At 40.1% G+C, this 13,094-nt stretch overlaps 1 protein-coding gene across 3 annotated transcripts in view; it reads right to left on the reverse strand.

Annotated features, from left to right (window-relative positions):
- Positions 1–13,094, reverse strand: part of ltbp4.L (latent transforming growth factor beta binding protein 4 L homeolog) — a 77,651-nt gene that overhangs the window by 26,743 nt on the left and 37,814 nt on the right. For all 3 annotated transcript variants that reach the window (XM_041572931.1, XM_041572932.1, XM_018230227.2), the window contains 6 exons: positions 11,115–11,189; positions 5,733–5,855; positions 4,951–5,115; positions 1,923–2,096; positions 1,499–1,678; positions 1,269–1,394 (listed from right to left, as the gene is read on the reverse strand). In XM_041572931.1, coding sequence (XP_041428865.1) covers positions 1,269–1,394; positions 1,499–1,678; positions 1,923–2,096; positions 4,951–5,115; positions 5,733–5,855; positions 11,115–11,189 — 843 coding nt within the window. The remainder of the gene's footprint in view (positions 1–1,268; positions 1,395–1,498; positions 1,679–1,922; positions 2,097–4,950; positions 5,116–5,732; positions 5,856–11,114; positions 11,190–13,094) is intronic.

Genomic DNA, 13,094 nt, shown 5'->3' on the forward strand with positions numbered 1-13,094 from the left:
TATTTACAGTTTTTATTTTCAAACTGAACTGTTCCTTTAAGGTGCACTGCAAAGTGCAAATGTAGAAGCAAAATAACATCAATTTGAAAAGGTACTTGTATGAAAAAACCTTCCTTTATACTTTCACCTTGCACTAATTTGCTAGATGTGTCTGCTTTGCTGATTCAGGTGCAAAGTACTATATACACAGACATATTGAATTAACACAAGAAAACCTGGAAAATACCACTTCCTTATGGCAGGTTTTAATTCAATATGTCTGTGTACACTGTACTTTGCACCTGAATCAGTAAAGCAGACAAATCTAGCACGTTGGGTGTGGGACATATGTAATTAGCACCAGTATCAACCCATACTGACACAACCACAATCCACTCTGGTATATTACATGCAAAGCGCAGTGCACCCATCTTTGCCAGCACCCATAATTATGCTGTATTTTTGTTAAATGGCTGTGCATCATGGGTAGAAAAACATGCAGGATAGCATGCATATTTTGTATTATGCACTTGTTCTAATATCTGACATCAGCCAAAATATCAATATAGAAAGCGGTAGGAGCCAAATTCAATTGAGAAAGAGTTGGAGGACTCCCGCAGGTTTGAAAAAAACTAAAAGCATAGGTGGCATAGGTGGACGGTGGGGGACTAGCTCCCATTTGCTCCCCACGTAGACAGGTAGAAATTTGTGGTGCGTGGGGTACTACTTGGAAGGGAGGGCTCTGGGGTCCGTCTCTAAGCATAACTATGTGTGGTCAGGTGGTGACCCTCTAACTGTATAGACTTACCGCTTTAAATAACTACCACTGGTCCACCTATGCTTTGTCATTCTATTTTAACTATATGTTTTATAGGGACACTGGTCCCACACCTGATGTAAGGAGGAGTGAGTATGTTTTCATGTTGGTGTGCTGTGTGGGCACTTGCCCAGTGTGTTTTTTGATCCTAGTCTTTTTAACGGTCCTATTAAAAGTTATTTTTTAATATCTGTTTGCAATTGACTCATAGTGCCTAACTAGTGAGTTGGAGCCCGAACTGGTTTGCTAGTGGGTGGGGGATTGCTGTCCGACTACTGCAGAACTGCAACTCCCTACATTAGCCAAAATATCTAACAATAAATGGATCTGTAGATTGTTGCCATTGGATCGTATGTATCCTGACTACAGCAAAATTGGGATTCCTATTATATTTTCATTAATCAGTAAAAGACTGAACTGATTACGGTTATAAAACAGTAAAAATTGTGTATAAAATAAAGAGCAGTCTCACCAATACAATGTGTCCCCTGTGTGCTCAGCCAGTATCCAGTATTACACACACAGGTGTAACTGCCCGAACGTGGAACACAGCGGCCTGGGCCACAAATTTGTGGATTCAGCTCACATACGCTAGATTCTGAAATACATCCATACAACAGAATATACATATATATTGATTTGGACACAGATATTATTTAGCCATTTATAGTGCGACATGGGCATCGCATATCCAGAACATACCTTGAGTAGGAGCTTCTCTTTGTGTTTCTGTTGGAACTGGAGCAGGCAATGGTGAAACCCTGTCAGGCCCAGAAATAGATCTGTTGGCTGATACTGGTTCCCTGGCAGGTACTCTTTGGATTGGTGTCGTTATTTTACTCTGGTCAGTATCCTGCTGCCTGTCCACAACAGTGATATGGCCTATGATAAATACAAGTTAGCGTAAATTACTAAACACAGATTGTTAAATAGGCCTTATAAATAAAATACATTTTAATAACATATAACTATTGTGCACTAAGGTCACTTCTTTCATGCCAAAATCTGACAGGTCAGAAGCAGTTGTCTTCTGGATAAGGGCATGGTTCCTGAAATGTTGGGTTGCATTTTGCATCCTAAATGGGGTAAAGGAATTTTAGGACCACCAAGGGCCTCCATCTCTTACCTGTAACTGCATGGTAGATTGGGCTAGTAGTGGTGAATAGAAATCCTCTGGATGCTGGCTGTCGAAGGAGAGGCACCCGTGCTTGGTCCTGCCCCACATACCGGGTGTTGATACGCAGGTCTGAAGCAGAATAGTGATATCCAGGCCCAGCAGGACAGGCCTCTTTAAATCCCTCTGTAATGATGATCATTCAGTCAGTTTCTCATCATCAAGCAATAAGTAATCCTATATATGCAGTTACACTAGAACAAATAGAACGAGCGTTTTTACCTGCGCTCCCCTGCGTTCCGTTTTTCTGCGTTCAGCCGCAGGGGAGCGCAGGAATAGACGCATTACATTTTTTCCAATGGGGCTGTACTCACACAGGCGCGTGTAGGCGCCTAACGCAGGTTGAGACGCAACATGCTGCATTTTTCCTGCGTTCGGCGCCTACACGTGCCTGTGTGAGTACAGCCCCATTGGAAAAAATGTAATGCGTCTATTGCTGCGCTCCCCTGCGGCTGAACGCAGAAAAACGGAACGCAGGGGAGCACAGGTAAAAACGCTCGTCTATAAGAGCCCTTAAGCTATGTATTACTAGCTTTTCTATTGTTCTGCATATTTCAGTTTCTACATATAAGTGGGAGCAGCAATGATTGATCAGAGTAGCTTTATCCAATGAAAAAGATTAAATACTTGCTTTTGTTTTAAGGTGGTCATGTACCGTTAAACTATTGACGTTGACTATTGTAAACTTAATGATGGAGAAACGATCAGCCCGATAATATCGACCTATAAATTGATTGCTTAAGTCTGAAAATTTCAGTCACAAATGATTGACCGACATTCACCATTAAAAGATGTTTTACTATTCCTGAGAGTCAGTGTCATCTTTGGAAGTTATCATTGGATTGCAGTCACAATGCAGTAACTTTTTTATAGAAATTGTGGAATGTCAAACTAAACACTTTCTACTTGTTTTTTCATAGATTTTTCTTAATGTTTGCTTAAAACAACAATTGAACGGTCTTACTGTCTATGGCTGGCTTAACTTGCCATAAAGCAATGAGTGCAATGAGTTTATTCTTAATTTATAAATGTTCACTATGTCCCTTGAATCTTAAATGACAAAATACCACGAGTGCCAACCAGTTTTTGTTGACCTATGACTCAATTCTCATTAGAGTCCATCAGCTTGCCCTGAATAAGACAACTTAAGATAACTGGTACTTTTTAACTCTGCCAAATCTCTGGACCTGTATGTAAGGGCGAGACAAAGGTGTTTATAAGCTGAAAAGCTGAATGGTTTCTTTGGAAGAGGTCATGCCAAATAAACCGAAAAGCAGGTATGGTCTTTCTCCCCCCAAACAAAACACTCTTTTTCACTAGGTTAGGACTGATGCAAGGACACTGCCTTGATGGGGCATGTCAGCTTATCCTTACTTTATACTTTATACAAACTGTTTATATTTTTATTAAATGCAGACATTTTTTCCTTCAGTGTGTGCAAGATTAGGTTCTAGTTTTCTCTTAAAGCTATATAGTAGAATGCTGGGGTAATGTATATAATATGTCAAAGGGCAAGAATGCAGCTTGCCACAGTTTACCCAAGGAACATTTCACAGATCTCTTTTCAATTCCTTAGGATTTTATGGCATACAGTATTAAGCATAGGGTGAAAGTGTTAAATAGCTGATATGATAGTGATGTGTGGGTTGACCTGTAACTAGGGTTACCACCTTTATACATTGCCGGTAAATTTGTAATACCAGCCCCGGCCTTGGCAGGTGTTTTACCGGCTAGGCCGGTAAAATACCGGCCGGGTAGCAACCCAACCTGTAACCCGCAGAGAACATTGGTGATGCACAGGAGATTTGACTGCTCCTTAAAGGAGAAGTAAAGGTTAAAACTACGTAAGCCTTAAAGGTCCACCTAAATATACCAGTAAACCCTCAAAGTAATGCTTTCTGTCAAAAGAAACACTGCATTTCTTTCCTTCTATTGTGTACACATGGGGTTCTGTATCAGACTTCCTACCTTCAGCTTAAACCTCCTTGCCCCGGGAATGAGCAAGCTCAGTTTGCTCCTCTTCCCCCCTCTCCCTTCTTTACTGTAATCTGAGCCCAAAGCTATAAGTGAGCAGGGAGAGACTCAGGCAGGAATTGATTTCACACCAAGCTAATACTGCAGCTGCTATCCTAAACAAACAGAGAGCTTTTAGAGCTTTTTACTCGGGTATGGTAAAACATTTTACAGAATAAATATAGCATTCTAGCTTGCACTATTGCAGCTAATCTATTGGCAATAGCTTTCCTTCTCCTGCACACAATCTCCTGCACACATAATCCCCAGTGTTCCTGTATAAACTTGCACACACCACAATGAGCAGTTGCAGGACCCTCTGCGTACCTTCCAACATTTTTGAAATAATGACCATGCCCATTTTTGTGGCCACACCCCCTAATAACTATGTTCATTTTACAAAATTTGGCAGGTTATTAAAGTTTAAACATATTTGTGTTTATTACAGTTATTACAGTTTTGCTAATGAAGGTGAATTGCCCTTTAAGCTGTCTAACTTTTCCCAAGGGACCTCCTTATGTAAATTGTTACAATTACTTATTTGCTTATCTCAAAATTGTTACAAAGTATCTTAGTTGCACCTGGTGGCTGTTCTGGGCTCTCTGCAAGAAGCAAATTAAGTTAGAAACTTTGTATCTTTTTTGGCTGTTCAGTGCAGAGAAAGTAGGGACTTTTCAGTACAATCGTGGGACTGCGTGTTGAGCTGTCAAAAGCGGGATTGTCCCGCTGAAAAAATGGGTACAGGTTAGCACAGGTCCTAAAAAGATAAAATTTTGAAGGTTAGAATTGGGGGGTGTATTAAGGTTAAGGTTTTGCAGGAGTATAATATGGTTTGAGATTTTACTGACACCACACATCACTACAATATAAGTGAATAGAGAGCTGTAAACATTTTCCTCTGATGAACTGTGATAACTATGCCACTAGATATGTTATTATTAGAAAAGCTGTATTTATGTTTTCTGACCTGTACCAAAGGGAGGGCACTGCTCACAGCCCTTGCCCCAAGCCTTTCCAACCCGGCTGCAGCAACAGATTTGCTTGGTGATATTACGGAGGATGGGGAGGGAGCATTTTTCATCCCGTAAGATTCTGAAACATGGACCCTTGACTTCTGAGATTACATGATGTGCTAAAAGCAAAGGATGTCTTAGTTAGAAGACAAATTATATCTTTGCACTTATACAGTGTTAGGCCTTACATGCAGTGCTATAAACTAATCAGTTCTTGCTCTCAGATATTGGACTACCATTCTTTTTTAAATAAAATGATATGAGGACTAGCACACACTGTCTCAATTTAGAAATTGGAATTAACTTCAGTCAGTACCTGGCTGTAATATCATTATTCCATTAGAACTGACTTGTGTGAAGTGAATCAAATGGCAATCGCAGTATTAAAGGAACAGTAACACCAAAAAATGAAACTGTTTTAAAGGAATGACAATGTAATTTACTGGTAAAACGGGTGGGTTGGTTTCAGAAAGACTACTGAAGTTTATATAAACAAGATGTCGGTTAGCCATGGAGGCAGCCATTCAAGCACAGGATACACAGTAGATAACAGAAATTATATTTTCATTACTTTAAAATACTAAAATTTTTTGGTGTTACTGTTCCTTTAATGCTACATGCCAGAAGTGACACCATTCTAACAAAGAAATAAAACATGCTCTACAACATGCCTACAACTTTCTCTCAGCAAAATTGTCTGTGGTATTGAAAGGTATGTTTAGTGTGTAACACTCACAGATGCAGCTGCTCCTGGAGGAATCCAGCAAATAACCTTCACGACACATACAGGTATAGCTCCCTCTAGTATTGGTGCAGTCTCCATTCACGCAAAGTGTAGAATCAGTGCACTCATCAATATCTGAAAATTTGAAGGGAAAGGAGACGCTAGATAAAACTGCAAGCATGTACATGCAGTATGCAAAATACGTGTAACTGTATTTAGCAAGGAAGGGAGGTGGTATAGATGAAATAAGGGTGGAAAGAGAGACTTTGTTAAAGAGTGAATATGGCAATGGAGAATAATGATTTGATCTGCAGGGATCACAGAATGGCAAAGAATGGGATTGTTGGGTCACTCTAAGTACCCTAGAGAACTTTTAAGCCCAACAGAAGGAGAGGCATGAAAAGGGAAAACAGAAGAAGGAAAATGAAGACAAGATGAATGAAATGAATAAGAGAGATAGAGAGAAGGAAGGAAAGAGGTCCTTTAAGTATCATGCTTCACCTTGCATTAAAATGTTTAGTCAGAAACTTCCCTATTGGTAGCAAACTGTCAGATCCTTGTGGATTGAGGCAAGGACCAAAAGGCATGCAGATTAGTTTAATCTGCCATAGTAGGACAACAAAAGAAAAAAATACAGTAAATCTTTCTATACAACCAAAAACAGGTAACTGTTTATATATTTGGTAAAGGGCACATAGTTAGGAATGAGTGAACTTCTTTCAGTGAACCTGCTCAAAAAACAGACATCTCTTGCCTTCCACATCAACTGATGCTACTGAAGCCCTCCTGCTGACTGGGTGCCGTGTTTGGGAGAAATTGGAAGAATTTGGAAGAAAAACAGTTCTAGCATAGTGGAAAGGAGTTTCTTTAACAAGGTAGGGAAAATCTGCCTTCCCATTGACTTTAATGTATCCAGATTTTTACCTTGCTTTTCAAATTTTCCAGCTAAGCAAACACACCAGATTGTGTTTTGTGTATTCTGTGTAGAGTACATATTTAGAAATAGCATTACAGACAGAGGTCTCATTGAAGGACCTACACTGATTTTCTTTTATGGAGTAGTAGTGAGTTTCTACACCTTCACTTTCTGCAGAGTTTATGCAGAAGGTGCGCAATATGTTGGCACTCTAAAAATATATGTTAATAATAATAATGAAGGAAAGAAAATCAATGTTGCTGTAGTACAGTAAATGGCATTGGGCACCTTTCAGCTGAAAACAAGGAGCATATGGAAAGAATGCTTACTTTTCAAGTAATTGCTTACAAATCTATTAGTGATCACGACAAAGGAGGTTAAAAGTTCTTGCAAGATAGTAAGCTAATCAAAACAAACAAGTTCATCCTTTTAAATGGTCAGTCAGAGCCTGAAAGAACTGCAGTACTGGGATCACGTCATTTCAGTATTCTTGGTACAATACTTATTAGTATTGTTTTTACACACCGACTAGTTCACCTAGCTATAAAGAACTTAAGAAAGTGTTAAAGAAACTTAATCAGGAGAACACAGAATTTACCAAAGGGTTTTTATGTTCCCAGAAAAATAAGAGGATATGCCAGGGTCACGTGAAATAACAGGGCAATAATGTGACCCACCTTGAGTCATACAGAGAAAAATGTCTCACATTGTAGCCAGCTCTAATTTAGGAAAAAGCGCCAGCTTATGGTTCCCTGCTGTGGTAAAGAGGTGATGGAATTCTTGAGTCCATGGAGACCAGCAGGAGAGAGGTTTTATGTAGTATTAAATGCAGTCACTGTAGATGGTGTTGGTGTTGCAGAAGAAATAGGAGCAAAAGTTTGAATATGAGTCATCAGTAATTCTATAGTATGGATCACAAAAAGGGGATGTCCCATACTATATGAAATTATAGAGAATAAAACCTCTGTCCAGAGTCTTAGGACAGCATCTCAGCATCACAGAGTTATCTATTGCCCAGTCATCCACTTCAGAGACTTTTATGTTTACGGAAGCAGGACCCTGCTTCAAACAGAGCACATCTTTTAAAGGCAGGGGAAACTTTTCACATTATAACTAACAATCAGTGCCCCTAATTAAAGGCATAGTAGCATCAATGCATGAGTTAAAAGCCTGTTGGTGCTTCTGATAAGGTTATGTTCTAACAGATAATAATTTCTAAAATTAGAGTGTAAAATTAAAGTGTAACTTGTTTAACTGCTAGTTGAATCAGCAGAAAGCAAAAAAATTTAAAAAATCTACATTTTTCCTCAGAGGCGAAACAAAATGTTTCTTCTTTACTCCCAAGAGGCAATTGAACTAGTCCAAGAGTTAATTTCAGTAAATTCGTATTTTCCCACTTTCTAAAAAGGCAAATCCAACCATATCATGAAACGATCTAATGGATCAGCCAATACAACAGCCTTGGGCAGAGAGTTCCAACTTCACAGCTTGTATACATATTAAGATGGAATCACGGATGCCCTCATATTAGTTGGAAGAACCTGTTGGTGAATAAAGTATTACATTGTTTATTGTATGGTCCCCTGGTATAAATAGCTATCATACCCCCTTTGCCACCTCTTCTCCAGTGTAAACAATCATAACTAAGCCAACCTTTCCTTATAATTGAGACCTTCCTTTCTCTTATCAACTTAGTAGCTCTTAGGACTTTATTTTATTAATATGCTTTTTAAGGATTGGAGACCAATACTGCATTGCATGTTCTATATGGATTCTTATCAATGCTTTGTAAGGAGGGAGACTGACCCTCTCATGCTGTGAATCTACACCCCTTGTAACAATACCTTTCCTGACCTGACCCTGTTGTACATCTAAGTTTTGTTATCCCCCATATCCTTATTCATCAAGGAAGTGTATAACGTAATCCTAAAAGTTGCTAGTATATTTTTTTATCCAAAATGCATAGCCATATATTTATCAACATTAAATCTCATCTGCAACAGTCTACAAACCCAGTCTACTGTCCAGTTTGTCCAGATCAACCTGTAATTAATTGGCCTGGATAGTTTTGAGTTATCTGCAAACACAGATATGTTGCTTACAATGTTCTCCCCTAAGTCATTAATGAACAAACTAAGTACAAGTGGACCAATAACAGAACCCTGCAGCACCCCACTAAGGACCTTTCTCCAAACAGAAAAGGTTCCATTGGCATGCACCCTCTGTACATGATCTTTAGCCAGTTTTTTATCCACATACAAACCAATAGACAATGGGTGTCCAAAAGGATGATGGGATCTAAAAGTAGACCTTTAGCTGGTGAGCAGTAGATCTCAAAATACTGTCAACAAACAGCTTGTCTAAATCACCCTCCTATTTCATGCTTTTCATTCAGATATTTATTTTGATAAGGTTACATAAGAAATGGGTGTTTCTTAAATATAACATTATACATTTAGTTCTATTTTACATTTTCATGGAACAGAATGCTAACAATACTTTCATGGACATAGATCATAATGGGACATCATCACTAAAAGTAGACCTCGCATTGGTAAAGTATGGGCACTCCTGCAATAGACCTTAGCTTAAAGGAGAAGGAAACCCTTTTGCAAAAAAACCCATACCCCCGACACCACGTAGACCCCCTCCCTCCTCCCCCCAGGCTAACTACCCCCCCGGGAAATGGGCCATACTCCATACTTACCCCTCGTCGCATGATTCTTCCAGCGGAGTTCCACGCATCCATCTTCTGCCTCCTCGGTAAGCTGACTGGGAGATCAGCAATTTCCGTGTAATTCCGCGCATGCACAATTGTCGCAAACCGGCAAACTGCTCCAACTGCGCATGCACAGAAAATACTGATCTCCCAGTCAGCTTACAGAGGACGCGTGGAACTCTGCTGGAAGAATCTGCTATGAGGGGTAAGTATAGAGTATGGGGCATTTCTCCGGGGGGGGGGGTAGTTAGCCTGGGGAGGAGGGAGGTCTACGTGGGGTGGGGGGTACAGGGTTTTTTGCAAAAGGGTTTTCTTCTCCTTTAAAATGCATCTGTATGGCACTGTGTCAGAAGCTTTGGCAAAATCCAAGTATACCACATTTACTGCAACCCCACTGTTCAAGTTTCCACTTAACTCATCATAAAATCTGTGACCTATGTGGATTACTACTTATAATGCCATTCTCCAAAATATAATATGAATGTGTTCCCTGTCAGATTTAGAGGCATGTAATTGCCAGGTTGAGATTGTGATCCCTTATTAAATACTGGAATTACAACAGGTTTCTTCCAGTATATTGGTACCATACAAAATGAAAGCAAGGCTAAAAAATCTGTGTGGTCTGGCTAAAACTGAACTTAGTGCCCGAGGGGGTATTCTATTAGGCCCCTGGCATTTAAGTACCATATTTGCATCAGCCACTGAACACCTTTACAGAGCTGATTAAGTGCCTCTAGGCACGAAACGCGTAAGGCTCTTTGCTGAGATGTTTTTTGCCTAATAAATACTTTTTTACTGCATCAACTTGTGGAGTGTGATCCGGATTGTGCCAGCCTTTTTCTATTTTGCAATTGTTTGCCTCCCTGCCTTGTGTAGCGTAATTTATTTGCTGCAACATATAAGTCCATTGAAATTTAACTTCCCGCCGTATGCAAATTAACCAATGCTAGCGCAACTTCGCTTTGCTTGCCGAATTAACACTTGCCAAACTTCGCCATCATGCGGCGCCCTGGACGCAACTTCACATTTTAGTGAATTAGTGTTTGCCTGGCGAATTTTTGCCTGGCGAAGTGTGTCGATGTGAGTGAAGCCGCCGCTGGCTAATTTCCAGAGGTTAGTGAATTTGCCCCATAGTGTGGTCCTAAACATTAAAGGTGGCCATACATGGATAGATCCGCTCGTTTGGCGATGTCGCCAAACGAGCGGATCTCCCTCCGATATGCCCACCTTGAGGTGGGCAATATCGGGCTGATCCGATCGTGGGCCCTAGGGCCCAATGATCGGATCCTTCACGTTCGCAAACGGGCGGTCGGATCGCGGGACCGCATCAACGAACAGATGCGGCCGCGATCCGACGGGATTTTTAAACCCATCCGATCGAGATCTGGCCGATCGAGATCTGGTCGAGATCTTCGGGGAAGCCCGTCGGGGGCCCCCATACACGGGCCAATAAGCTGCCGACACAGTCTGTCGGCAGCTTTTATCGGCCCGTGTATGGCCACCTTTAGAAATAAGTGACATGAAGTTTTCATGAAGAAAGTTTATACAATTGTTTCCATTTCTAGTAAGTGTTGTCCCAAGCTTGCCACTTTTTCTATTTGCAATAGAAGCTTCTTTCTCTTCAATTATATGAGGGTCTCTGTAACATCACAATTTCTTCCTTAATACTGGGTTTCAAATCATACTGAACAATCATACTTATCTTACAAAAATTAGAAATTACAAGACAATAGCTGGGCATAGGTAAAAGAACACTTACCTGTACAGGTACCATTGACTCTTTCGAATCCCTTTGGGCAGGGGGTATCAATAACAGTCACGGATAACACATCACCTACAAAGACACTTTATGAATGAAGTAGAACAGATTCAGGAGCTGGAATCTAGTGATCTGCAGGCTAATAGCAGTTGGGAAACAGAATAGTGTGATAAAAGTCAGTTTTCACAAGATCTAGTAACACCAAACAACCAATGAGCTGTTGTGACTGCAAAAGCTTACTGTAGATTTGACCTGGTGCAGAATTTGTGACTTTTATTACACCCTCACCCCCATGTGTAATAAAAGGCGCTAAGTTTGCCCAGGTGCAGTCACCCCTAGCAACCAATAAGGTGTGCTTTTAAACAGGTGACTAGAAAATGATATCTGCTACAGGCTGCTGAACCTGGGCAAACTTAGTGTCATTTATTAAATAATCCCCTAGGTCTTGCTGTATTGTTCTGTAAGATAATTTATGGCTGCAAGTAAGGGTAATTTATGGCTGCAAGTGCAGTGGGCTAATGCAGTTTTGAGGAGAATCAGCCTTTTATCTATGATCCCAGCATGGTTGTGGTAACATGTGGGATTCCAGGCAATAGGTCATACTTTTTGTGCTTGCACTTTGATATGTGTCAGATGCAATTGCCATAAAATTTTCCAGTTGGTGACATTTCTGGCATTTGCTGTGGAAGTCATTGGTGCAGCCTATTTTTGCAGCCATTGACACAGGCTGCTGTGGGAACCCTGGTGCTACTGCTTGGTTCAATGGTTGCAGTAGCTCCAGGGATTTACTGTAATGATGCACAGGACGAAGATGATTCACCACAGTGAAGTTTTCTTGCACTTATGATGTCACAGAGATTTCACTACACAGCAGGGGATTCTACAGTGTAGTTACAGCTGCAATCTACATTGAGTTTTGCTGAATACTTATAGCCTGTAACTGTACACTTTGCTCTAAATCTAAGTGTGCAAGATACACTGCTCTACTTTTCCTGCTAATGTGTTGCATGCTGTATTTTGAAGTTTATGTAAGATATTTCTTGGATATCTGGAAAGCAAAGCAATACTTGCCCTGAAAAAGAGATTTAAGGACACTGGGGAAATGAAAGGGTTAAATTAGAAGATCTGTGGCAATCTCTTCTTCGCCTATTTAAAGTATCCCTCCCGAGGAAAACGCTTGTTTTGTAATCTTGTTTTATTTACCACAGATGGACGTAAGACCTCTTTGTATTCTGGATTCTGATGTGGGACAGATGTCTACTTGGCATGTCTCCTTCAACAGGATGGTGTGGGCGTTTACTGGAAGATACTGACACCCCCTAAGAGCTTTGGCTCTAACTCTGTCAGTTTAGATTGCTCTGTCACAGGCGCAAGGTGGGGAGCTAGGGGGAAGTTTTTGCTTTGCTTTGGTTAGTGTAAATTCCCCAAACAAGGACAAAGACAGAATTTGAATGAATAAGAATAGTAGAAAGTTATCTTTTGTACATTTACACAAACCCAATTTCAGAAACGCACTTAGTTTACTTGTTATAGCTAACTGCCTTAAATTTTCCTATATGAAAAGCTAGAGATTCCCATTAAGCATGGCCAACAAATCAGTTATTTATATGGATTTCCCCTGACTGTAACTGTTATATGTACTTAATATATGGAATTTAACTATTTCCACCACCACCACCATGTCCTTTGCTACTGTGGCCTAAAATTTTCTCCAATATGAGGGAAGATCCTTTGTAAGTTTCATCAGTTTGTCATGTATTATATTTATTTACTGTTCCCTAAAAAAATGAAATCCCTGTTTACTATCTTCATAAAACAGCATACATTCAGTGTAGTGTAGCAGAATTAGTATTCAGGTCTTAACAATGTTTGCACGTAGGAATTACTTGTCCCTAAATTTGCTGCGGCTTATTTATGAAGGAAATGCAAAGCAAATATGTGTGCCAAATATTATTAAACTGTTGACCATGTTTTTCATCA

Source organism: Xenopus laevis, chromosome 8L (assembly GCF_017654675.1).
Source record: "Xenopus laevis strain J_2021 chromosome 8L, Xenopus_laevis_v10.1, whole genome shotgun sequence".
NCBI lineage: Eukaryota > Metazoa > Chordata > Amphibia > Anura > Pipidae > Xenopus > Xenopus laevis.